This window comes from Anolis carolinensis, chromosome 3, assembly GCF_035594765.1.
Source record: "Anolis carolinensis isolate JA03-04 chromosome 3, rAnoCar3.1.pri, whole genome shotgun sequence".
NCBI lineage: Eukaryota > Metazoa > Chordata > Lepidosauria > Squamata > Dactyloidae > Anolis > Anolis carolinensis.
The window spans coordinates 99,568,265-99,595,736 of NC_085843.1; the positions used below are offsets into that span (position 1 = coordinate 99,568,265).

Here is a 27,472-nt window from a genome sequence, read left to right on the forward strand (position 1 = left end):
ACATTCCAATTTATTCTTGCTCTATGCAGGAGAAGAAATGCAGCACAGAATGACTTAGTCCGAACCGACCCTTATTCAAACTATGGAGAAAACAAGTTAATGTCCCAAGAAGGAATTAACAACTCAACGGCATTCTAAAACATTCATTAATAACAATAATAAAAGCAGCCAGTTCATGCCTCTTATTTATACTTGCGAACGAGTGGCAACTATATGAAACAGAAAGCGCTGCCTGAATGCAGCTCATGTTAAACATTAAGTGGACAGTTAAAGCACTGGCAATGATAACCAACTATTTTCAGTGGAATAAGTATGAACCAAAGACCCACTCTAGTCTATGTCTAATGAGTAAGTGGTGTTGGAATCAACCCCCTCTGAATGGTTAGCAAATGCAATCAAAGCAGAGTAGCCACCGTCTATTCAACATTGCTGATGTGGCCCTGGTCAACTATTCAAAGCCACCTATTGGCCTGGATGCTAAATTGGTCAGGTAGCCTTGGTAAGTATGCATGTAGCATTCATTTATTACCCAGTGCACATATATGTGACTCCATATATTTTTAGGAGCCAAGTATGACAGAGATTCGTGATCAGGTTGTTAGTCTCCCCTCCCCCCCAAAAAAGGATCCGAATTTTGGCACAGGGTGAGTTCCTCTACTTATGCCCTTCTCTGTTAATGCTAATCCCACCTCATGAGGGAAAATGCAGGTGTTCCACTCATACTAATGTCATTAGTGAGAAATGTATTGAAATGTCTCCAATAGAGTCTTGGAACACTTATTTTATTTGCTTACTCTTATTTTTGAGAGTTTTTTATTTACTCTAAAAGCTGATGTTTAAAAGAACATTTATTTCCATTCCTTCTTTTTTAGTACATGATTATTTTATGTAAGAGATATAACTTGTTAGCAAACTTGAAATGACATGGCTCTTAAAAATATCAGTAGGACCGCCTGTGTATAAGGCAGGGAGCACTTTATATTTATCTATGCAAATGTCTAAACTGAAACGCTGTTTATTATTTTGTTTCAATCTTCATAACTCCAATGACACAGTTGAATCCAGTTTAGTCCCAATTAGAGTAGATTCATTATAATCAATGGTGTTTATATTAATTTTAATTAGGGATGAAAATCATGTGGCTTTCCAGATGTTGTTGAATGACAATTCCAGCACAACTAATGGTAAAGACACTGGGAGTTATCACATTACCTCCACTTGTAGAATGAACTAGTAAGTTATTTTCCTTTCAAATACATCTACCTGGGACTAAAATGTCATTTAGCCCACAGAATCAAAAGAAATAATAATAGTAGAATACTTTTACACGATGTGGGTTCTCCTCCAGATTTTCTTTAAGATCTCATGTCTATCAAAGGACACCCTTCAAGACTTCTCACATATGTGGAGGAAACGCTGCAAAGCTGTGTGCTGTGAGAACAATCAATTCATTGATAATAGTTTGTCAATAACACAATAATCTGTTGTTAACTGCTTGCTGCCATATTCAGGCCATCCTCTGGTCTTCAGTTCTTCATACAAATACCCATGCTGTAATCTGAAATAAGAATAAATCAAGAAGCAAAGTCTTGCAGTATCTCATTTCTTTTATTAAATATTTAGTCACTGAAGGAGATTCTTTTTATTTACTTTTTAAGGTTCATGAAGAGGGCAAAATATCCACAAGCTGAGAACCACTGATCTAGATAGGGGTTTCACTACACTAGAAGGTGAATGTAGTTTGTCACCAGATAGTCATGGGAATTGCTTTTACAAGAACTTTAGTCTTTTCTGTCAAAGAGTGCCAGTGACTCATCACACTACTACTCCTAATATTACACAGCATTGGGCCATGGCAGTTAAACTGCATTCACTGTAGATGCACCCTTTATATAAAATTGTACATAATTCTTTCAAAAACATACAATACCAGCAATTGAGTGGGCTATGAAATACAAAAAACCCGTCCATAAGAAGCAAGTGCTGTTTCCCAATTCTGTATGCCACACTTATTCTTTTTATATTTTCCCATTATATTAGGTGTTTCCACATCTGCATTACATGTCAATAATTAGTAGCTCAGAAGGTTTTGCACATGGTCAGTTTAACTTGAACTCACTAGCAACTTACAACATGTGCATACTTTGTCAATTGTGTTCTCCCTCATTTAAGCCTTATAATCACTTTTTGATCTTCTCTGTTCACCACTTTAAATATAAAATATGTAATTTGACAAATGCTTCCGAAGTAGAACTTAGAGGTAACATCAAAAGAGCAAGGAAGGAAAAAGGAAAATGAGGTAGGCACCACCTACAAAAGAGTATTCTTTAGGGCTTGCCAGCTTCCCTTTTTGGCTCCAGGAGAGAAAGCAGCTCACGGAAATTAGGGCGTTTTTCAGGCAACTGTACAGAAAAGAAACCACGTTAAAACTCTGGCAGATGTAGTCAGAAATCCAGTAGGTGGGCTACTGCAAAATTATTTCACTATGAGATGTCATTTATTCATCATATTAAAAAATAAGAGTATCCAAGAGCAATATGAATGGCTAGCTGAACATTCTTTAAGCTTATCACTTAAATATGGAAGACCTGAATTGTGGAAGAAAAGTTGTATCTATATACTTGTATGTTAATTACGAGTCTACAAAAGCCTGTGTGGTGCTTTTGGATGCTGGACTAAGGCTCCAGGACACCCAGCTTCAAATCCCCATTCTGTCCTGTAAACCCACTGGATGCCTTTGAGCAAGTCATGTTCTTTTAGTCTTAGAAGAAGGCAATGGCAACTTTTCTGAAAATTCTTGCCCAGAAAAAACTATGATGGAGTCAGCAGAAGTTGGAAAAAATTTGGCAGCATATAATAACAAATAATTGTGGATGTAATAGATTTACTTTTTGAAAAGAGGGAATAAATATCACTAGATTGGTTGTAGCTTTCTAAGGGTACATCCAGACTAATATAAAAGTCTGAGTTCCTGTTCTTTCTGATTTTACACTGTGTTATAAAAAAACATCCTAGGGAGCTGGTATAAAAAGTTTCTGATCATACCAGGCGGTGAAGGTAAACAAAACATGTATGCCTCTCTAAAATAAAATGGAAATGAACAGGAAAAAAAATCTGGGACTTTCTGTTATTTTCAATCTATTTGGTTGTGCACTTAATAAGTTTTTGAACTCTATTATTTGTTAAAGAACTAGGGGAAAGAGTACATATTTAATTTGTCATTTTTTTACATTGACTTGTCAAAAGAAAAGACATGGAGATATTTCCCAATCCTGCTACTTGAGAACCTTTAGCTGGAAATATTAACTAGACCCTGGGGCATTTTGAGCACAAATGATGAATTCTAATACTGAAATATGAGTTCATCCTCAATGCCACCAGCATTTTGACCTTTTGTTCAGCATCTTGTATACTTTTGGTGCTAAAGTACAATGTTGGTAAACATGCTTTTCCTGACAAGTACTGCATAATAGTAATAGATACCCATATGACCTTCATATGTTTTGGACTCCAACTCATAAGTCACTGTCCACTAGCTATAATGGCTGACCTATCTGGAGCACCCAATAACATCTGGAGGACCAGATGTTGAGAATGAATGCTTTAAAGTTTTACTACGATTGTTGGTTTTTACAATATTTTGTATTATATGTGGCAGTAATCTTGCCATTATGTAAGACCGTTCTGGGTCCCCCTAGGGGAGATGAGTGGTATATAAATTTAATAAATAAATAAATAAATAAATAAATAAATAAAGTAGGGGGAGGCTTAATGTGAAAATATGGACACATAGCTAGATCTTTTATTATTGCATTGAGGAGCATCAGTTTGTAAATCTCATATGAAATAATGTACATACCTCATGCCAGCAGCTGTACATGATTTCATAGATGGCCTCAGAAGCCAATTGTGGACGATAAAGCCGATAACCATGGCACACCTTTTCAATCACTTGCATGTTATCATACCGGTCATAGGGCAGCTTGCCCAAAGTGAACACCTCCCACATTAAAATTCCTGTAGACATGCCCAAAGCAATAAAATTTATAATGTTAAGATATCCTTGTTGGTTGTGTCATTTCCCTTCAAAATCCTCAAGAACATATATACTTTAAAATTACTTTTCTTAGAGTTGTTCCAAGGACGAGACCAAACAAAAACAACCTCTCTGCAGGCTAGCCCTGAACCCAACTAATTATCTTTATCACTGGGTGGCTGTGAGTTTTTTGGGCTGGAAGTAGCTTGTAGTGAGGCAATGTTGAAACAGGACTGTGATGTCTTCTGGGAAATATCGGTTAATTGGTGTGATGGTGTCTGCTATAGGGACCTTGGTGAATAGAGACACCACATTGAAGCTGATCTGTTTGTCACTGGCATTGAGTTTGAGATTGCTGATTTTTTCCCCTGTGAATTGGGCAGAGTCCTTAATGTGTGTGTAGTCAGCCCAATATGGGTTTGTAATTGTGTGGCCAGAAATTTTGTCAAAACAGATCCCAACCAACAAAATCACCAGAAAAACTAACACTTTGATTAAGAACTCCTCAATTCATCTTAACATACACCAACATCTATGCAAATTGGAAGCTCTCCCTTCTGGTTTTATTGACTCCCAAAAATCCACAAGGACTCCACTCGGCTCAGACCCATTGTGAGTGCCATTGGACCCCCCAGATACAATTTGGCAAAATTTCTCAGACAAGGATTCTTTCTCCACTTACTTTAATGCCAACAGAACTTTTGAAGATGCCAGCCACAAATGTAGGCGAAACACCAGAGAGAATGCTGCTGGAACATGGCTATACAGCCCGAAAAACTCACAGCAACCAGTGATTCCGGCCATGAAAGCCTTTGACAACATATCTTTATGACCGTGAGGCCCCCACTTAAATAAATAGTGCCCTGCATTCCCTTATTTTTGCTCTATATCAGCTAGTTATGATAAAGCAACCAAATAAACACAAATATTAAGTGGATGACTAGACCATAAATAAGCATATTAGGTGTGCCAAGAAATACCCTTCTCAGCTGAAAAAATCTCAAAGAAGGCAAAAAGAAAGTGGATTACAGTAACACAGAAGGAAAAATATTTCCTGGTCCATATTCAGGCAACCAGCTGAAGACTTTGAAATACGAACAGAATCATGAATTATTTTAGAGATGGTGTTAAATCACACTGGTGGGTCAAGCAAAATTATATTGAGATCCTGGGGAAATCAGATCTTGTGGTCAATGCAAGACTTTAGCTTGGAACTCAGCTTAAGATCATGGACTAAATTGTCATGATAGCTGGGAATCCTGGTCCCACCAAAAACCCCTCCTACCAGACTAGAAGCCAAGCCATTGTTAGACCTGACTGAGGGCAATAACCCTATTTTTCCCCATGGTGTAACCTGGCCTATTCCATCAAAGCATCAAGGTTAGAATTATCCTAGGCTTAAGAAAGGAGCTCCGAGTGTTTTCAAAATCTGGTGGAAACTGGGGGTGATGCATATATATAAAAATACACAAACATACAGAAGGTCTATCCCAAAGGTCTCGGCATGCTTCCCCTCCTCTGCATCACCAACATTCACAGAGTTAAACATACTCTTGCCTCCCAGAAAACTCTGCTAATATTTTGTAAGCCAGGGAACAACACTTCCTTTCATCCACAAGAGCTCTGAGGATCAGCTGGGCTGCAGGAAAAAGGGGGCTGTGTTCTCACTGGTCCCAACGGTCACGCACGGAGGGTCAAGCCTTGCACATAGCCCTCCCCAAAATTATGCAACCATGGCAAGAGTGCACTGTGTCTCCTAGTAAAATTTGCCCCTAAAGAATTGTGGGCTTGTTTAAAAAAACACAATACTGCTGCCTCCACTCTTTCATGCAGTTTCATGTCACCAAGACACCTTGCTTCAACCTCTTTTCCATCTAGTGGAAGGTTTTGCCTAATAAATTCACAAATCACAAAGCAAACATGTCAGTTTCAGGTCTAAAACCTGTTGTCATTCCCTATTAGGAAAGAACCATTGAACCAATACCTGCTGGTTGAGTGGGGGGGGGGGGGGACTATATTTTTTGTGTGAATTGCAACTAGTCCAAGAGGACAAAGCCTAACAGCAATTAGCATTCAAAGTTTGTGTGCCAGTCTCTACTACTGCTTCGTGTATAAATCTCCATGCACCAGTGGAGAAGGTTTCATCCTCTGCCCAGCTGATGTTTCCCTCTCCTACTCAACAGAAGGAATAAAAAAGAACAGAAAGAAAAGCCCAATGGCCTTGTTTACTACTAGAATTATTAGTGGATGCTGCATCAAAGCTAAATTTGAACAACCTAATTGTACTCTTTTGGACTGCTGTCTTCCAAAAAATAATTAAATGACAGGGCTATGAGCCTATTATTGTTTGGTGAAGCATTTAATTGCTACTGTAGTGAATGAATTTATTTGCTTAAAGAGTCAATCTCAGGCAAGGGGAAATGTTGGGGAATAAATGTAATAAAACAAATAAATATGAAGAGAGAAAAAACATAAGGAGCTCTGTGGGTGAAATGATAAGAAAATTGGAACTGAATTTTTATATGACAAAGGGAGTTCATGTTATGGTCTAGTGGTAGGCAAAGTATAGCTGCAAGACACAGAAAATAGCAGTTTTGTCCCTGAACATTCTCAGTTTGATGGTAATTTTTTTTTCTGGCCTCCAAGTGGCCATCAGTTGCCTCCTGTTTTGATAAAAGAAAAAAAGAAATGAAAATAGAAACATGAATCTCTCTGCAGGCAAGAACAAATGATTTTACTCTTTTTATTCTTGCTGTAAGAGAATTTAAAAAAACTATGGTTTTCAAAGAATATATACAGTTCAGCACTTATCTAGTGGGGGGGGATGCATGTTGGTTGTTTTTACACACACAAAAAGACATTTCTGCACACGTACAGGAAATAAATCTTCCTGCACAAAACAGCGTTGTCTGCAATGAAGACCTGTCAATGAAGAAAATTATACTTATTTTGTTATGTGCCCAAGTGTGTATTTAGCACACAGAATAAGTCCAGAATAAGAAAGATGGTCGCTTGCCTAGGACATTCCTTATCAAGATTTCCCAGCATTAATTTTAGATGATTTTTGCACTATTTTCAAACAGTTTTTGATCTCAATTTTTAAGCATTAAAAATTGGAAGGATAAATTGAGGGATTATGCACAGATGGCCAAGATTTCTAGCAATCTGAAACATGAAAGTCAGGAAGATTTTGAAAGAAATTGGAAGGCGGCCTTAGCATATCTGATGGGGAATCTAATAAATAAAAACAAGGGGAATTTATTGATCCAGAAGCACAGAGGGTTAAACAAAATTATGCATAAACTCTACATTGTTCAGTGACAGGAGTCAAGGTGGTAGGGTGCACTGGGGGTGGGTTGAGGGGTAATTGTATTGGCGGGTTGTCTGTGTAAGTGTATGGGTATATGTTTGCAATGTTTATTGTGGGTGTTTTACAATTTTAAAATAAAATGTATTATTAAAAAAACAGTTTTGATCCCTAATTTTAAAAAGTAGACACTATAATTACAGGAAATGTGGCAAAATGTCCAGAGTAAGCAAAGGACAAAAGGCATGCAGCCTTCTGGGAATCCATCTTGAGGGCAACTCAGTTTTCAAGCCCTAATATGTCACTTTATCTCAGGAGATTTAAGGTACGTTTCTCACTTTTGAAACAAATAACAACAAATGTTTAATTATGTATTTTCCTATAGGATGTCCTTTTCTGGACTTTTCAAAAACAGGCTGGCTAGGTACCCTCTGGGGATATTTTAGTGGGACATCCTCCACTGAATAGGAGTTCAACTAGATGGCCCTGCCAATTCTATATTTCGAAACGATGACAAGTACCACACTGCTCTTCACTAAGATAACATTTTTTGTTTTGGATCTCCCCAATAATAGAGAGGAGCCCAGACTTGTTTTTTCTACTCCATCCAGTAGAAATCTGACCTTAAGAAGCAAACCTGTTTTAGGAGAATTTCCAAGCTTTCAGTGCCAAATCAGCAGCAGGAAAGTTTTGAAACATTTCTTGCAGATTTAGATTTGTCACTTTTTTCTTGCTTTACGCAGTATTTTTACTCACCAAAGGCCCACACATCAGACTTGCTGCTGAACTTAGTGTAATGAAACACTTCTGGTGCTGACCATTTGATAGGAAATTTAGTTCCCAAGGAGCTGATATACTGGTCATCCAGGACATATCTATAAAAGAACAGCCAGTATTTAACCCATTGTCTATTGCACAAGATAGAACAAAGAATCTATCCAGTGGATGAATGAAATTAGTACTATAGACATTGGCAATAATATGGATGATCTTTCTGACACTAGCATCAATTTTCATGAATTATTTTTCTGGACAGGTGTTGTTTTAAATATTTGCAAGAGAACTACCAAATGGAGCCAAACATCTGTATCACACAAACAAGCTTGTTAAGGCACTGGCTTTGGCAACTCTCCTCTGATAGGTAAAGGTAAAGGTTTCCCCTGACGTTAAGTCCAGTCGTGACTGACTCTGGGGGTTGATGCTCATCTCCATTTCTAAGCCGAAGAGCTGGCGTTGTCTGTAGACACCTCCAAGGTCATGTGGCCGGCATGACTGCATGGAGCGCCGTTACCTTCCCGTGAGTAGACCTATTGATCTACTCACATTTGCATGTTTTCGAACTGCTAGGTTGGCAGGAGCTGGGGCTAACAGCGGGCGCTCATTCCGCTCCCTGGATTTGAACCTAAGACCTTTTGGTCCACAAGTTCAGCAGCTTTAACGTACTGTGCCACTCTGATACAGGTAGAATAATATTATTATAAGAACTTCATTATATCCTAATATTGGGGGTTTTTGTCCAACAGCCAGAGGCTGGAGATGAACACATTGTGTATGGCCTCTTTTATTTTCATATTTATACCCACAATCCCAATCAAGTGTTTGCACCCATGGGAGAAATTGGCAGGAGCTTTCACAGACACCATGGCAACCTGCTATGGATTTGAAAAGAGTTAACTTTTCACACTCCACTTAGGCATTCAACAGACAAGGTGTTGTGACTCAGCAGCAGCAGAGCCAGAGTGAAGATGAGGATTTTGGGTTACAGATGCAGGAGTCAGCAGATGATGGGATGCAGGATGAATTCCAGGATGATGTCATGGGGATGGAGAATCATGGAGTTACACAGGCTGGTTCAGAAGTGCAGCCTGTGGATGAACTCCTGAACTGGCCTGTCACAGATGAAAACCAGGGAGACATTCCCATGGGAAATAATGAGCTTGATTTGTCTCAGGCTCCTGTTCAGGTACAAGATAATGAGTTGTTTGGCCTTGACACTCAAGAAGTTCAATTGCTATCTTGGGCAGATTGTTTGCAATGGAAAGGAATGCCTTGGCGTAGCCTGAGATTAGCTGGAAAACGGGAGGCCACTGAAGGGAAGAGAAATGCCTTTTTGGGTTGCTTTTAAAACTGTGTGTTGGGAGACAAACCTCTGTCAAAGCAAATTCTCGCTTCAACAGAGTGGACGGTTTATGTCTTCATGCTTTGGAAGTTCTCCTGCTTGTGAATCCTTAGTAACCTGTGGACTATTGTATCTTTGGGAATAGACTCTTGCTTTTTGCCTATGGAACATTGGATTTAAGGACTCTATTTTCTAACTACTTGGGGAACTATATTTTTGCCTGCTTTGATATTGCATATATATATATATATATATATATATATATATATATATATATATACTGCTTTGCTCAATAAAACTACAAAAGACTATCTTCTGTGTGTGGCTTGGTGTCAATAGCAAGGTGAACTACTCTGTGGTGCGACATAAGGACAATTCCCAATTACAAATGTGTAAACTTAACTGGATTATTTGTTCCCCCCATTCAAAGGTGGATAAATTGCCAGAGAACAGAAACTATTTTAGAAAACCCTTAATGTTTAGCAGAGGCCTCTTTTCTTTATTTTAAGGTAGTTATAGAGGAATCTATAATAATGCTAAAGGGACTTACCTTGTCATTCCAAAGTCAGACACCTTCACTGTCATGTCAGAATCAACCAAGCAATTCCTAGCAGCCTTTAAAAAGAACAGAAGAAATATCACTGAGGCCAGTTACACACAGGGGAAAAGTCTGGCCCAACCTGGGTTTGAAAAACCTGAGTCAGGCCAGACTTTTGTTCCCATACTGGCAAAAAAACCTGTGCTTTCCGGTGGGGTGGGGGGTGAGTATCCAGACACCCTGTTGGACCTTCTGGCAGGGCACTCAGACACTGACAACCCCCCTCCCCAGGAAACCTTAAAGATAAAAATTATTTACCTGGCCACCATTACCTTGCTGCCAGCCCTCTTCTGGCGTGTAGAAATAACACACCAGGCGAAGGGGGCAGGAGTGATCCCCTTCTCCTGGTTCATCATTTCTACGCACCAGGAGAGGGCTGGCAGCAAGGTAATGGTGGCCGGGTAAGTAATTCTTTTTAACTTTTTCAGGCTTTTAAAAGGATTTTGGGGAGAGGTGGGGGCTGTCTTGGGTTTTCCAGGCTCCAGGAGCCTGGAAATCCTGAGACAGTGTGTGGATTGGGCCTGGAAGTCATGCGCCGTGATCCCCTGGTCTAATCCACACAGGGCCCACAGCTGGAAAGTCATCTGAAATACCCTGGTCTTTCCATGTGGAAAATTAATTCAGTACAAAGCAGGGTTTTCCTGTTTTGTGCCAAACTAATTCGTAGGAGCTTGCGCATTTTGCCCTGAGGGACAATATGGTGGTAATCAATGTTATGGATGTCCAAACTGTGCATCCCTCTTCTCAACTTTAATGCTGCTTTGTTTCTCATGGAAGAATGGGACAAGATGTAGATGTATTACTGTAAAAGATGTAAAAGTCTAGAGATTTTAGTCAAAAATGAGATCCAGAAAACCTGGGTCAACCTACTCATGGGTCAATGTAAAAACTGTACCTTAATTCTGATAAAACAACGAATACGCTTATCTGGTGGTAATAGAGAAGGGGTGGTTCTCTTTTTTAAAATATAAGAATTAATACTATACTTTAAGTTTGATAATAAATGAACCATCCTCTTTTCTGAATAGAGTGGGGAAAAGCCTTTCTGAATTCTTGAATGGAAAAATAACAGCAGCAGCCAGGGCAACTGAACTCCTGAAGTAGTAGCGCTAACGCTTTCCTCTGTGAAATGACCCTTGACTTATCTTAGTCATATCAAAATTCATAATTTTTCCCCAACCTGACTTTGACTTATACATGGTGTCAACTTGAATGGTTATTTTTTCCTCTGTGCCTTTTCTATAGTATCTTCTCCAGAACAAGTAAATGGTTAGAAAGCATGCTTACCAAATCTCGGTGTATAAACTGATGACTCTCAAGGAAAGCCATTGCATCACAAACATGGTAACACATCTCTACTAGCTGAAAGGGATGAAGTTCCTTTCCATGGTTTTTCAAATAACTAAGCAAGCAGCCATTAGCCATATATTCAGCCACAATATAGATGGGATATGTCTTGGTACACACCCCGTATAATTTAACAAGTCTGGGATGGTCCAGCTTCCTAAAATGAAAGACCATGCATGTACATTTAATTTTTGAGACGTGTATGAAGCACATACAGTTTTTTTTTCTTTTTTCGTGTCAGGAGCAACTGGAGTTGCTTCTGGAGTGAGAGAATTGGCCGCCTGCAAGGACGTTGTCCAGGGGACGCCGGGATGTTTTTGATGTTTTTACCATCCTTGTGGGAGGCTTCTTTCATGTCCCTGCATGGAGCTGGAGATGATAGAGGGAGCTCATCCGCACTCTCCCCAGGTGGGATTCGAACCTGGCAGCCTTCAGGTCAGCAACCCAACCTTCAAGTCACAACGCTTTTATCCCCTAGGCCACCGGAGGCTCCAACTACTACAGTAAACAGTTAACTAATTAATGCAGTATCACAACTGAGAAAGATTAATAATTTCATGGAACAAAACAATATTTAGAGATATGATTTAAACTCTCACATGCATCTAGAATATTTGTAATGTCAAGAGAAGCACCTCATTCTCCAAAAGCCATAGGAGAAGTTTAAGGACAAAATAGTTTTGAGAAAACTTATTTTTGAACAAATTTGAGAAATGACTATGCCTGACTCATAAACCATACTTGCTCACCCTTAATTTATGGTGTAAATAAGCACCTTCTGCTAGTGCACTTATCAAGCATTAATGTAAACAACAAGCAAGACGTTGTAACATCTCTTCTGTTGCAAAATGGCCTTTTTGGTTGACACTGATATTGATGGGAGTCTTGGTTCGTTCAGATTTAATTTCACCTTCAGGTTTAAACCAAGCATTTCAGATCTTATGTTATCGGCTGGGATATAATTCTTCTCCAATTTTCTTCCCAAAGGAAACAAGTAATATTAGCAATTTTCTTCTCACTACAGAAAATCTTCAAAGACTGCGTAGCTTTAAAACTTATTCTCAAATAAGAATTTATTCTGTGCAAAATTCAAATGTGAATCTTTTGCACGGAAAATAGTATTTTATATGCAGGAAACATTATTTTCTATTCAGAAATGCTGTTCTTTTGTAAAGCAAGAACAGCCAAATATTAATTTTGCACAGATGCAAAGATGATTGCTACTCTGAGTTCTTCTCATTTAAGTTTCTTAACACTTGAAAAACATGTTTTTGACCATTGAGTAGACAAATATAAATACACCCATAACTATGAACCTCATCAGACGGAGGCTGTCCTCTGCTTCTACACAGTTAAAAGACAGAATTCCACAAATCCCATTGAACAACACATGAGCCATTCTCTGAGTTGCCTGGGACTCTGTCTTTGCAGTATATAGAAATGGGTGGATTTTAAAGATGGGCTGGAATCAGCTCCACTCATCTCCCTGTGCTTAGAAACTGGTATTTTCCCATGGGATGGGAAATGGTGCATTTGTGGTTTGAAGTCCTTATTCTTACATTTCAGTGTGGGTGTGCATGTGAGCTGTCTTTTCATGCCCCTTGATGCTCCCTCCACCATCATTACTCATTGGATTTCTACCTGCCTCCCCCCTTAAAAATGTTGCTGTAACTGCACAATTTTGAACTTTGGAAATCCTGCAATTTCACAATTTCTTAGTGTTTTTTTAAAAAATACCTTGTGACAAGGGCACTCTACAGCCAATGGAAAGGGGGGAGGCAAAACCCGCCAGTGTGATGGGAAACAAAGTGCAGGGTTTAACTAGAAATGGTGGAGATTGTTTGTGATGAAGGTGAGTAAATTCTCCATCTTATTTCAAGATGGAACGCCACAGGAAGAAGACAATTCTTCCGACTTACCCACCTTGTGAGACGAGGTCTTACTTTTGAAACTTATAATTGCAATTGCATGAAATGAAGCTGGTGCCTATGTTTCACTTACTGTGTGAGCATGTCTGTCTTTATAAGCGGGCACATAAGAATACTAGTACAGAAGAAAAACAGTTACTTACATCATGGTTTGCGCTTCTTCTATGAATTCATCTTCAGACATAGATCCTTCCTTGATCATTTTAATAGCAACATCATATTTTCCCTTCCATTTTCCAACCTGTACCACTCCAAACTGACCACATCCTATTTCTCTCTGTAGCACAATATCTTCACGCTTGAGTTCCCAGTGTCCTAGTTTGACAAAAATATTATGTATTTATTTCAGTGTGTTTGTACACTTATTTTTTTGTCAACAGAAAAGGATTTCTTGGGGAAAAAATAAATATAACATATTAAAACATATTAACCCTTGTGAAGAAGAAAATCCTTCCATACCATTTTCCAAAGGTGCTGTAGATGGGATTTTGTCTGTCTTTGTAGAGACAGCATGTCGAAGTCTTGTAACCATACCTGAAAAGTACATGTACTTTATATTTTAAGCTATAATGTTACATATGGCACAACGCTAAGCACTAGATTTCCATGATTTATTGGATTCACTACTGATATATACTCCTTCTGGTTGTGAAACATTTAACGATTGTAGTCATTTATACGTATCACTTCATGGGGAAATCCTCTCTTCTTCACAATATATCTTTAAATTGTTTCACTTGTCTCAAAGAAGAGTTGGTTGGCTAGAGGTATGAATGCGCTGAACTGGTACGTGTGCTACTTTCAATATTGCCCAACCTATCCCCCTAAAAAAACTATCATGGTGTACAAGCCCTATAATGCGTAACAAACTTGTTAGAATTTTTTTTCTTTTTAAGGCTAGAAACCATTTTTCTCCATTTTACTTTTAAATGCTTATTTTTCAATTACTCCTACCCTCTTGAAGCTTTATACACTCTGAACCAATACAGCTCTATTATCTGGATTATTTCAAGATGAAAAACATGATTTCCAAACTACCCAACAGTGGTGCAGGACCAGGAAAGCCACAACATCATGTGGTAAGCTCAAGGAAAATAGAGGAGCAGAAGACCAAAACATCTGGGGGAGCATAATTTGAAAAACACTGCTGTAAGTTGCAACAGCCATGCACCATTATATTCATGAAACTTATATTCATTATATTCATGAAACTTATATTCATGAGCATAACATGAACCTATGAAGCACGGAAATTACCTGCTGAATTATGTTGGTGATAATGAATAAGCTTGGGAAGTGAATTGAAACAGTAATTCTCAGCCAGGTAAAACTGATTTGCGCTGTTTACATGAACATGATAGTGTTTCACGATTCCTTTTTTATCTCTGAAAAAAATACAAGCAATTGTTACATTTGGAAGATCCTAAATAATTGCAGAAAAAGGAGAAGTCACTAGCATGATGACTTAATAGTTGTACATGCTTCTAAACACTGTTTTGTACATATGTTACATATTTACCTGTTGTTCATACTAAGTACTGATACTGTGTACTTCCCCACATGACTGGAATCACGAACCATAAAAGCACCGTCTTTTCCCTTTTAATAAAAGGAAACATAGTATCAGAAGTAGGGCTGTAGCCGGGGGGGGGGTTAGGGGTTCAACCCCCCCCCCCCCCCGAAAATTTTCAGGTAAAAAAAAACCTGGTTTACTCATGAATTTTAACTGGTTAACCAACTTCCCATGCTAAGTTCATGAGACACAAAAAAATTAAAAGTCCCTCCAGAACTACAAGCACTATCTCAAGCAAATATTGGCAGGCCTGTAGCCGGGGGGGGGGGGGAGGATTTCACCCCCCCCCCCAATTTTCACCCCCCCCCCCCCCAAATGTTTCTGGCTACGGCTCTGATCAGAAGACAACCTAATAGCTAAAATGTTATAATACACCATTGTGCTGTCATAGTGCTATTACGGCTGCATTAAAAAAAACCCACATGAACTAATCTCAAAATGAGGATTGGAGTACAGGAGTTGGTAACAACAACATTAGTGCAGATGAAAATACCATGCAAATTACACTTTAAAATACAAATACAGCACGGGTGCCATAGAAAGTGTTGACAATCATGAAATAGGCTGGAAAGGATTTCAAATGGTATAACATGGCATAAGGGTATGATAAGGTTGTAAGAACTAGCCAAACCTTAGCAAAATTCAAAATGAATGCTAAGTGAAACCTTCCAATTGTCATCATCCAATACTGTACTTTATAATTCCAGGAAGTAAGAAGTATATATCTTGCTTTCCTTGACAGTAGGAACCAATACAGTACCAATGCAGAAACTGATAAAAAAATCCACAGATATTTAAATACTACCTTCTCTTGCAGAAGTTGTTCTGTCTGGGCCCTTGAAAGACGACCAACATACCAACTGCAACAAAAGAGATAGCTAATGTATTATATCTGTGACAAGTAATGATTTTGGAATAACATCTGGAATTGAATTAGAGAGCCCACTAAAAATCTGTTAATTGAATCAGGTAGTCCATAAAAGCAAGTTAAAGATTTAAAACCTGCCTATTAATTTCATGGGACATGGTATTTCTAAAGATGTATTTTGAGGAATGCTTTACCCCTAAATAAAGACTGTGTTGGAAATCATACAAAACAGTATACTCTGTCACAATCACACCAACAGATGACTGCAAAAGCATCTGTTTAATGGAAGTAACTAAATGTTGTTTTTTCTTTCTTCCTTATAATACTGGCACTAAAATACAAGGCAAAACACAATTACATGCATGTTTTCTCAGTAATAAGTCCCACTATATCAGCTTCTAGGGTTGCAAAGTTCCAATGCTACAGATTCCTGGCTTTAAATAGCCTCTTTATCAGATGAGAAACATCCTTGTTTGGCTTACTAACTGATTCTGGACTAATGACTTTCTTTCTAATCTTACTCAAAGAATTGGTGTAATATTTAAAAGAGTGGAAAAAGAAGGATGTGATATCTAAATGCATTAAATAAATAACGAAACTTCATATAATTGAATCAGTATAGGTATGCAACAGCAAGCTGACAATATCATCAATGCAATGCACAGATCGTGCAGGTGAAACGTTATTTAAAGGTATTTGCATAATAACTTGCAAATATTCATTTTTGTGGTAATAAACGCCTTCTTGCAGTGAACACTCACATACTGCCATTGTATTTTGTGAGCTATAGTTCCAATATTCAACTACACCCAATGGTCTGCTTACTCATATTTATCAAAGTTGTCTTCCTCTTTGACTGATACCATTTCAGCTGCCTCAGTGGTTCCTCTGCAAATAAAAAAATGCATGTAAACACCTAGTATCATCACTTTTATTGTTTAGCCATAATACGTTCAACACAGCTAGAGATGCTATTTTTATAGAATTCAAAGTTATGGCTTTGTTAGTCTGGATCAGTATGCAAAGAGATTTTGTAGCACCTTTGACACTAACTAAAAGAAGTTGGTAGCATAAGCTTTCTACACCAGGTAGTTTAGCATGGTACAAATCTGCCCTCAGACTAGCCTTGGAGTCAGCACTTATGTGGAAGCATTTAGTTTCCTAAGCAATGGAATCTGAGCAAAGAATATTAGCTGAACCAATATATAATCATTACAGATAAGTGTGCTAGAGAGATGCAGCGACAACAGTTTAGTACCTATGAAAGTGTAATATCTGTTGGGTGTCATCCTGGACCCTACAAGTCTCCAGTCCCCAGCGAGTAGCTAGACTAGGAAGACAGGATTGGAATGAAGGATTTCTTTCTCTATTCCTATGCATGCCTTCCTAGAAGGGGCGTTCTGTCTTTACTCCTCTCTTCTTGTTTGCTACTCTCTCTCCCCCCCCCCCCATTTGATTGATGTAGCAATGTGATCTCTTTGAGGTATGAGGTAACTTTCTCCTTATTGCCATCTTGTTTTGGGCCTAGACTTTGACCACATGGTCGGCCTCCATTTCCCTTCTCTTCTGCCTTTTGTCTCCTCCTGTGAGGACGCATCTTGCCATTCTCCAGGCAAGATGTAGCTGCATGCACATTTTTCTTATATCTTTACCTTTTGCCTTCCTTAGAATATGAGATTTCGAAAGTTAGTTAGCTCCAAGAATTTTCCTATCTAGAATCTATTTCTCTTACTTCAATAAATACTTTTGAACTTATATTTTTGGCTTTGCAATCCTGGGCCAGCCTATGCAACAGAAGCTTATCCCAGCTCACCACACGTAAGTTTCTACTGGTTATGAAGTGTGCTTCTAGCACTCTGCTATATTTTTGGTGGAATCACCCCAAGAGAGGGTTATTTTTGAGTCTAACTGCTCATAGATTCCCAACAATATCTGACTTGCCATATACTATAAGACAATGAATTGACACTTTACATGAAGTACAGTATACAGTGTTCCCTTACTACTTCGCAGTTCGCTTTTCGTGGAATCGATGTTTTGCGGGTTTTTTAATAAACATTAAAATAATAATATAAATCATAACATAATATTAGAAATCCCTCTTTCTACTTCCTTCCTAAGGAGAAGCCGAAGGAAGGAAGGGAGGGAGGGAGGGAGAAGCCGAAGGGTGTCACGACCCAGGCTGCAGAGCACCAATAACCATACACAGAGGCCAGAATCTAACTAATATCTTTATTGAAGGAATATATAAAGTTAATAAAAGCAAGTGTATGAAATAGTCCAGAAATAGACCTTTCAGGAAAGGTCAAAATTAGTCCAAAGAAACAATGTCCAATATGAAATATTAAGGTCCAAAGTTGTAATCCAATAACCGAAACACTCACTTTGCCAGGCAAAGTGAGGGGAGATGACAAGGTCTTTTAGTCCATGAAACTTGAGCGAGGCTAGGAAGTAACTTGATTCTTGGAAAAACGAGGCTTGATTCAAGGCAACAAGGAAACAAGGAACAAGAGCAAGATCCGTGGTAATTTCTTGGTAAAATCCGGGAAACAAGACGAGGCTGAGTCTTAGAAAGCAAGGCAGGATTCGTGGAGTAAACAAAGCTGGGAACGAAGGCTTGGCGACAGGAACGGAGGCTTGGAAGCGGAGTAGCTGTCCACACACGCTACTCCGGTTGCTGACGAATTGACTCCGCAAGATCCCTTTGTGGGTAAAACACCTAAATAGGGTCCCGTTTTCCCGCCCAAGAGCAGTTCTCTGGAGAACCAGAAACGAAAGCTATTTTCTGAGTCCAGATGCATGACTCCCTAAACTTTCCCATGGGAAGCAGGCTTAATCAGCTGAATGCTTAGCAGCTATCCTAGCACTCCTGCGAGACGCCTGATCAACTCCTCTCTGTTGTTTACAAAAATCATGGCGAGAAAACGTAGGAGATTTAGGCTCAGGGCTTGTTTGACAGACTTCTGGAAGACAAATCTCTTGCAGGTGCAAGGTTTCCAAATTTGGCTGGGAAAGTTCCAATTCTGACTGAAACGGCGAAAAACCCAAGTTCTCCTCCTCATCTGGCACAACAGTGCTAGAAACGGGACTACATGGCCCATGACTCATCACACTATCCCCCTCCTCAAGCCCCCTCTCAAACTGGGACTCTCTCCCCGAGGCGCGAGGCCGCGGCTTGGCGGGATAGGTCTGATGGAAGCGGCGGGTTAAATCGGGGGCATGGACTGTGGAAGCGTCTTCCCAAGAGCGTTCCTCGGGGCCAAAACCCACCCAGTCAATGAGATATTGTAGGCGGCGGCGGTGAAAGCGAGAATCCAAAATGTCCTGAACCTCAAACTCCTCCTCCCCATCCATCAAAACAGGAGGGGGGGCCGGCCGGTCTGTATCAGGGCGCACACCATCCGCCGGAAGGAGCAGGGAGCGATGGAACACTGGATGAATGCGCATAGAGCGTGGAAGTTGGAGTTTGAAAGTCACAGGGTTAAGTTGCGCCACCACTGGATAGGGACCAATGAAACGGGCATCTAACTTCCGGCAAGGGCGATGGGAGGGCAAAAAGCGAGTGGACAGAAGAACCCGGTCTCCTACCTTGATTTCGGGGCCCGGCTGGCGATGTTTGTCCGCGTGACGTTTATAGTCCTCCTTGGCTTGGTCTAGTTGCTGGAGCAAGAGTTGTTGCACCGCTGTGAGTTCCTGCAGCCAGTCCTCTGCTGCGGGAACTTCTGAGGTTTCAATGACAGGGGGAAAGAAACGTGGATGGAAGCCGTAGTTTGCAAAGAACGGGGTTTCTTTAGTAGAAGCCTGGACCCCATTGTTGTAGGCAAACTCTGACAGCGATAACAGGGAAGCCCAATTGTCCTGCTGGTAGTTCACATAACAGCGAAGGTATTGTTCCAAAGTGGCATTGGTGCGCTCAGTTTGCCCATCTGTTTGGGGATGATGAGCCGAAGATAAACGAGAGTCTATGCCCAATAGTTTTTGTAGTGCTTTCCAGAAACGAGAGGTGAATTGGGACCCACGGTCTGTGACCAAACTCTTGGGCAATCCATGCAATCTGAAAACATGTTGGAGGAATAGATCTGCAGTCTCTTTGGCCATGGGAAGGCCATCACAGGGAATGAAATGGGCTAACTTGGTGAAAAGGTCCACCACCACTAGGATCGTGGTGAATCCACAGGAAGGTGGTAGATCAGTGATAAAATCCGCAGAGATTATTTCCCATGGGTGGGATGGGGTAGGGAGGGGATGCAGAAGCCCTGAGGGCTTTTCCCTTCTTGTTTTGGAGCGCTGACATACTGGGCAGGTGTTGACATATTTTTCCACATCCTTGCGGATCTTGGGCCACCAGAAATCTCTTAGGATCAAATGCATGGTTTTAAATAGTCCGAAATGCCCTGCTGGCTTGCAGTCATGACACAGACGAAGTGCTTTTTCCCTGCCCGGTCCTGGAGGGATGTAAACATGATTTCTATAGCAAAGTAGCCCATCCTTAAGCGAAAAGGGAAAATGTAGTCCTTGGCGAAGTTGGTCCTGTGCCCAGGCATCTGCTTGCTGACTAGCCCTGATTTCCTGAGCACAAAGGGGCCCTGGAGTAGAGGGAGTTGATTCAATGGGAGTGGATTTGGTGTTTCCCACTGTGAGCGTGGCAAAGTTCTCGGGTTGTAGCAGCTGGGACTCCAAGGTCTCCTTGCGCCCTGCAGCGTATTCCGGTTTCCGCGACAGAGCATCTGCTTGCTTGGTCTGGGCTGGGGTTACATAATGAATTTGGAAGTTAAAACGTTCAAAGAATAAAGCCCAGCGTTGTTGCCTCTGATTTAGCTTGCGGGCAGTTCTTAGATGCTCTAGATTCCGATGATCAGTATGGACTTCAATGGGAAATTTGGCCCCTTCTAACCAATGTCTCCAAGTTTCAAAGGCTGCCTTTATGGCCAATAGTGCCTTTTCCCAAATGGTGTAATTTCTCTCTGGTGCGGTCAATTGACGGGAATAAAAGGCACAAGGATGAAGATGATCTCCCACTGGTTGTAGGAGTACAGCCCCAATTGCCACATCGGAGGCGTCCGCCTGCACGACAAAAGGGGTTTCAGGATCTGGATGCTGAAGGATTGGCTGGGACGTGAATAATTTCTTTAGTTGCTGGAACCCTTTCTCTGCTTGATCTGTCCAGCGGAAAGTCTGTTTCCCACGGATGCAGCTGGTGATTGGGTTAGACCAGCGGGCAAAGTTTGGAATGAACTTGCGGTAGTAGTTCGCGAACCCCAAGAATCGTTGCACCTCTTTCTTGTTGGTTGGCGCCCGCCATTCCAATACTGCTGAAACCTTTGCCGGGTCCATGGAGAGCCCTAGTGGCGAGACGCGGTACCCCAGGAAATCTACCTCTTGTAGATCAAAAGCGCATTTTTCCAGCTTGGCATAAAGTCCATGATCCCGCAATCATTGTAACACCATTCTGACGTGGTTCTCATGTTCTGATTGTGATCTAGAAAACACCAAAAAATCGTCCAGGTAGATGATCAAGAACCGATCTAGATAATCCTGAAAGATGTCATTGACAAAATGCTGGAACGTTGCGGGAGCTCCACATAAACCATAATTCATAACTCGGGACTCGAATAATCCGAATTTAGTCTGGAAGGCGGTCTTCCACTCGTCCCCTTCTCTGATGCGAACTAGATTATAAGCCCCCCGAAGATCCAGCTTGGTGTAGACCTTGGCTCCTCGAAGTCGGTCTAGTAGGTCCGAGATCAAGGGCAGGGGATAGCTGTTCCGCTTAGTGATATTGTTCAATGCTCTATAGTCCACCACCAAGCGTAAGTCCCCTGACTTCTTTTTCACAAACATCACTGGGGAAGCGGCTGGGGATTGAGAGGGTCTGATGAATCCCTTGCGAAGGTTTGACTCTATGAACTCCCTGAGAGCTTCTTGCTCCGGTTCAGTCAGGGAGTAGAGATGTCCTCGCGGGATCGGGGCCCCCTCCACCAAGTCAATGGCACAGTCATAAGGTCTATGTGGGGGTAATCTCTCGGCTTCTTTTTCATTGAATACATCCCAATATTCTGAGTACTTCTTGGGCAAGGTGATAATGGGTTCAGTGTCTGTGGCATGGCAGACCTTGGCTACAAGGCAATGGTTTTGGCAATATTTAGAAGCAAACTGCAGTTCTCTGTTGGACCAGGAGATGCTTGGGTCGTGAAGTGTCAGCCATGGAATTCCCAAAATCACAGGGAAATGGGGAACCTCGGTAACAAAGAAGGAAATCTGTTCCCTTATCCACATTCTGGTGGGTTCCGACCACTGGCTTACGGGACCTGTCTTGAGGGGGCGGCCATCGATGGCTTGCACCACACGGGCGTTCTTGAAGTCATGATATTGTAATCCCAGAGAGTCGGCATACTCTCTATCAATGAAATTGTTTGTGGCTCCTGAGTCTATCATGGCATGGACCATGACGGGCCCTTTTTTTGCTGACCACAAGGTGACCACTAGAAGAAATAGGACCCCGGTTGGCGGCTCTTGAGTGGGTTTTTTGACCGGGTTGGCGAGCCTCTCTACGCCCGGTTGCTGGCTTCCCCCGCCGGCTGTGCGCCAGCCGCCTCAGACGTCTTCGTCTCCGTGGACGACGCCGCCGCCAGATGGGCGGCAGGCTTCCCTTTGGCTGGGCACTCTCTGGCGAAGTGGCCCCCGTTTCCGCAGTACCAACAGAGATTTAGGCGTTGGCGGCGGGCCTTCTCGGCGGCATCTAATCTGGGACGCACATTGCCCAACTGCATCGGCACCTCCTCGCTCCCTCTGGGGTATGGGGCTGGTGGCGGGGGTCTCCATACTGGGCGCGGCTGGACGCCGGTGGGAGCGGGAGGTTTCACCCCAGCTCTACCGCTCTGGCCTCGGACCCATTGTTTTCTGTTGGCAAGCATGACTTCAGCTCGTAAACATTGATCAATGAGTGCTTCAAGAGAGTGGGGAGGATCCACCTTGGAGATTTCTTCCAGCATCTCAATGTTGAGACCCTCCCGAAATTGTCCTCTGAGGGCTACATCGTTCCAGCCGGTGTTGTGGGCCAGCACTCGGAACTCGGCTATGTACTGGGACAAGGGTCTGTCCCCTTGGGAGAGGCGCCGGAGTTTGTGGCCGGCTGCCTCCAAATTGTCCTCGATTCCCCAGGTCGCCTTAAGGTGGTCCAAGAAATGTTGCGCTGATCTTAGATGTGGGGAGACTTGGTCGAACAGTGCCGTCGCCCAGTTGGCCGCTGGCCCGTCCAAGAGACTGTAAATCCACGCCACCTTGATGTCTTCTTGCGGAAACTCGGCAGCACGGGCCACTAGATAAGCCTGGCATTGGCGACGGAAAACATGAACCTTAGAAGCTTCTCCAGAAAACTTGGTTGGCAACGCCATGGCCGGGAGACGGATTCCGCGCTCCTTTAAACCCCTTATTTCCCCATCCTGCGCATTGAGCTTGTCGCGGATGCGGTCCACTTCGTCCTTGTCGATGGTGTAGCTAAGTGGCTGGCCACCCGGCACGGTTCCGGTAGACATACTGGCCTAGGTTAATTGGTGCTTAGGGTGGCGGAGTCAAACTGTCACGACCCAGGCTGCAGAGCACCAATAACCATACACAGAGGCCAGAATCTCTCAAAGGGAGAGAAAAGGAGGCTGAAGCTGCTTTGGTTTTGCCTCACAAGGTAGTGGCAACAGCGGGAGCACGAGGAGGGGACAGAGATGCTATTTGTAAACAACACATAGCGACCCTACTTCGCGGATTTTCACTTTTTGCGGGTGGTCCTGGAACGTAACTCCCGCGATAAGCGAGGGAAAACTGTAATGTAATGAAAGCGATGTGACCAGCCTGAGTTTCTTTGTAATGAGTTTGCATATAATTATTAGCCTGCACAATTGCCAGAGAGCTTGCTCATTCTCCCACACAGTTATCTTGAGATTCAAATACATATTAATGTTTAAGCAAAGTGCTGGTACTAACCCTGTCTGTCTGGATTTCACCTAACATCACAAGTTAGGCACCCAGATGACCAAAAAGTGAACCACATCTGTTTCAGTTTCTCTTTTAGACTTTTTAAAATTATATCCAATGCTTAATCTATATATATAAATGAGTGATGGCATCACGGCGACCCACAAAACAACAAAACTACAGCCCCCCCAACCTCAAAATTTGACAACACAACCCATCATCCACGCATCTAGGTTGATACAACAAAAAGAAAAATAAAGTCCTAATTAGAGAGAGAGCAATAATCATTTTTATCCAATTGCTGCCAGTTTAGAGGGCTAATCTCTGCCCATTTGGTCTCCTAGCAACCAACTCAGCCAAGGGACAGCCAGGGTTCAGTTAGGGGACAGGCAGATTTAGGCCTCACTTAGGCTTCTTCCACAGATTATCTAATTTGCACTGGATTATATGGCAGTGTAGACTCAAGGCCCTTCCACACAGCTATATAACCCATTTATAATCTTATATTATCTGCTTTGCACTGGATTATCTTGACTCCACACTACCATATCATCCACTTCAGTGTGCATTTTAAACAGCTGTGAAGAAGGGGCCTCATATAATCCAGTTCTAAGCAGATAATATAAGATTATCAATATACAATAGAGTCTCACTTATCCAACATAAACAGGCCGGCAGCATAAGTGAATATGTTGGATAATAAGAAGGGATTCAGGAAAAACCGATTAAAGGCTGCAGGTTTGAATTGGGGGAGCGGAGAGAGCCCCCACTGTTAGCCCCAGCTTCTGCCAACCCAGAAGTTCAAAAACATGCAAATGTGAGTGCATCAATAGGTACTGCTCCAGCGGGAAGGTAACGCCGCTCCATACAGTCATCCCACATGACCTTGGAGGAGTCTACGGACAATGCCGGCTCTTCGGCTTAGAAATGGAGATGAGCACCAACCCCCTGAGTCAGACATGACTGGACTTAACATCAGGGGAAACCTTTACCTTGACCTTAACTACCACCAATTCCTCAATACTTTATTTCCCATACCACCATACTTTGCCACAGCAACGCGTGGCCGGGCACAGCTAGTGTAACATAATGGCTAGAATTCAGCTCACCTTAATTCATCAGTGGTCTGCGATATCACCTTCAGATAGGTATGTGGAGCAAAGCCTTCATTACTGTAAAAGAAAAATAACATTTTTTAAAATACAGGCACTCCAAGTTACAAACAAGGTAAGTTCTGTAGGTTTGTCCTTGAGTTGAATTTGTATGTAAGTGAGAAGAGGTATATTTTTAAGTATAACTCCGTCTATATATGTGTGTGTGTGCGCGCGCATACACATGTGCTTTTGATATCATAGGGAAGGATTAACACCCCTGTAGTGTTTCTTTTGTTGTCTGTGCCCCTGTTCAGAACATTTCGCCACAACTTCTGTCCCTGTGATCACTGGATTTTTGAAAAATATGGCTTGTTGTGAAAACAAGGATTGGTGGGAAAGTTTTCCCCCATAGGAGCTGTGGTGGCACAATGGGTTAAACCCTTGTGCTGGCTGAACTTCTGACTTGAAGGTCAGTGGTTCGAATGTGCGAGATGGGGTGAGCTCCTGTCTGTCAGCTCTAGCTTCCCATGTAGAGACATAAGAGAAGCCTCTCACAAGGATGGTAAAAACATCAAACATTCAGGCATCCCCTGGGCAACGTCCTTGCAGACAGCCAGTTCTCTCACACCAGAAGTGACTTCCAGTTTTTCAAGTCGCTACTGACACACACACACACACACACAAACCCTGCTTTTAAACATTCCTGCTGGGATGGGGGTAATTAGTTTATGAAAACTTTGGCAGGTCAGCAGCCCTCTTAAATGGACAATAAGGTGGCAAAGCTCATCCCTTCCCCAATAAGACATTAGTAGACCACTTGTACATAACAGTTATAATTATTCATCGCACTTGTGTATTCAACCCTTTCTTCGTAGAGCCTATAGCAGTGTACATGGGAATGTATATTTTGTTAGCCTGATAACCACATGAGGTAGGTTAACTAGGGCCCCTTCTACACTGCCATATAAAATCCAGATTATCTACTTTGAACTGGATTATATGGTAGTGTAGAAGGGGCCTAAGAGTGATTTTGCATGACCCATCCTCAGTTTTACAATTAAGATTTTAACCTATATGTCCTTGGCCCAGGTCCAGCAACTATCCACACAGAATCATATACCCACAAAAAATTCAGCTAAGCACCACCTAGATTGACTCTTGGACATAATCTTAGGAAAAAAATAGCAGCAAGTGTTTTCACATTTTTAAATCAGGGCATTTAATTCTTCAGTAAATTTCAAGTACAACAGGAGTGGAATTTTTTGTAATAGGATATGAAAATAGTTTCTTAGTACGGACAAAATGACAGTAATATTTCCAAACAATACTGTAGCAGAAACTTACCCATCCAGATCTCTTACATGCCACCAGTCAGGATCCTCATCTCTCAGAATATAATATTTGTGGTTTCTGACAAGCCGAACATCAGAGCTTCCTTTTGGTTCATAATTATAAACAGCTAGGGCTTCTTTCAGATATGACTTGTCAAATATTAGACTTGGTATCTGCTGTGAAAACAAACCCAGAAAAAGGAAAGAAATGTACCACATAATGAATATGCAGAAGAATAAATACCCACTTTATCATTAATAATAAGAATAACAATAACAAAGCACATTTCAAGTGTTCGGATCATATTAGAAACATTATGTTGGATCCAGATGGAGTCACCCTTAGAGTAGATCTGTAGAAATAATTGGGACCTCAGTTAGTTTGCCCAAATGCTTCACTGCATTAGTGATTTTCTAACCTTTTTCTAATATTATCTTAGGGTTCTCCTGAGTATTGTCACATCTTTACATTTACTTTACTGTACATTTTTTATTAGCAAAGTGTTCCTGAGATGAATTTCCAGAAAAGAAATCTTAATGTTTAATTTTAAAACCTACCACACATTCTGTTCAGTTTGCATGAATATCACTCCCTCTCTCTCTCTTTACATATACACACACATATACACACATACACACACATTCAGAGAGAGTGTGTGTGAGAGTGTGTAATGTTTGTGCAAGAGTCAGTAAGGATAAAGTCGGCAAATCTTAACTGATTCTTTATTCAAAAAACCCTTTAATGAATTGTGTGACCACACTCCTAATTGTTGAAGCGTGTGCTGAAAGAGTGGCAAAAGAGATGCTCCTATAATTAAATGAAAGAAAGTTATTTTAACTGTGCCAGGTATATATCAAACGTGCACTAGGGCTACGAAAGTGCTCATCGGCCATTAAAATACTGCCCTCATTCATCCCATTTCATGAATTGCCTGTACAGCCTTTTTTTTAATGGCCTGGGGGTTCTTAAAGAACCAGTACAGCATGAAATTATATTCCGATTTTTCATGGAACAGTTGCTGCATCACACTTTCCCCCCCTGTATCTAATTAATTCATTATTTTCCACTGTCAAACTGTATAGCCACCTAGTAGCATATCAACAACAATGACACACTTCTATGTATATGTATGTTCTCAGATATACAGCCATGGCACCTGGCTGATCTCATGATCTGTAAACGAGGCCAGGAGGAGGGAGAAGGGGAATTTTCATCTGTGACATGGGGAAAAGAAGGGTGGCAGGTAGGGCCCCTGCCCAGTGGCGTCAAACCATATTCAGCGCAGCCACCAGATTAGACCCA

The 27,472-nt window shown here is 41.4% G+C and overlaps 2 protein-coding genes across 5 annotated transcripts in view; one reads left to right on the forward strand and one right to left on the reverse strand.

The window, feature by feature from the left end:
• The window catches only part of ace2 (angiotensin converting enzyme 2), a 45,920-nt gene extending 44,334 nt beyond the window's left edge, over positions 1–1,586 (forward strand). For both annotated transcript variants that reach the window (XM_008107249.2, XM_008107248.3), the window contains exon 19: positions 30–1,586. In XM_008107249.2, coding sequence (XP_008105456.2) covers positions 30–138 — 109 coding nt within the window. In that variant the 3' untranslated portion in view covers positions 139–1,586. The remainder of the gene's footprint in view (positions 1–29) is intronic.
• Positions 1,587–1,597: 11 nt separating this feature from the next.
• On the reverse strand, positions 1,598–26,418 carry bmx (BMX non-receptor tyrosine kinase). Of its 3 annotated transcripts, XM_062975245.1 has the most exons (13): positions 26,183–26,418; positions 24,854–24,916; positions 16,602–16,664; positions 15,714–15,768; positions 14,855–14,934; positions 14,593–14,720; positions 13,795–13,869; positions 13,479–13,650; positions 11,348–11,564; positions 10,013–10,077; positions 8,100–8,218; positions 3,860–4,017; positions 1,598–2,402 (listed from the first exon to the last, which is right to left on the reverse strand). In XM_062975245.1, the coding sequence occupies exons 1-13, from the start codon at positions 26,386–26,388 to the stop codon at positions 2,328–2,330; spliced, it is 1,476 nt and encodes a 491-aa protein (XP_062831315.1). In that variant the 5' UTR covers positions 26,389–26,418; the 3' UTR covers positions 1,598–2,327. The 3 variants fall into 3 exon arrangements, with proteins under 3 accessions (XP_062831315.1, XP_062831317.1, XP_062831316.1); XM_062975247.1 differs by lacking the exons at positions 24,854–24,916; positions 26,183–26,418 and adding an exon at positions 17,780–17,915; XM_062975246.1 differs by lacking the exons at positions 24,854–24,916; positions 26,183–26,418 and adding an exon at positions 17,035–17,209.
• Positions 26,419–27,472: the final 1,054 nt, after the last annotated feature.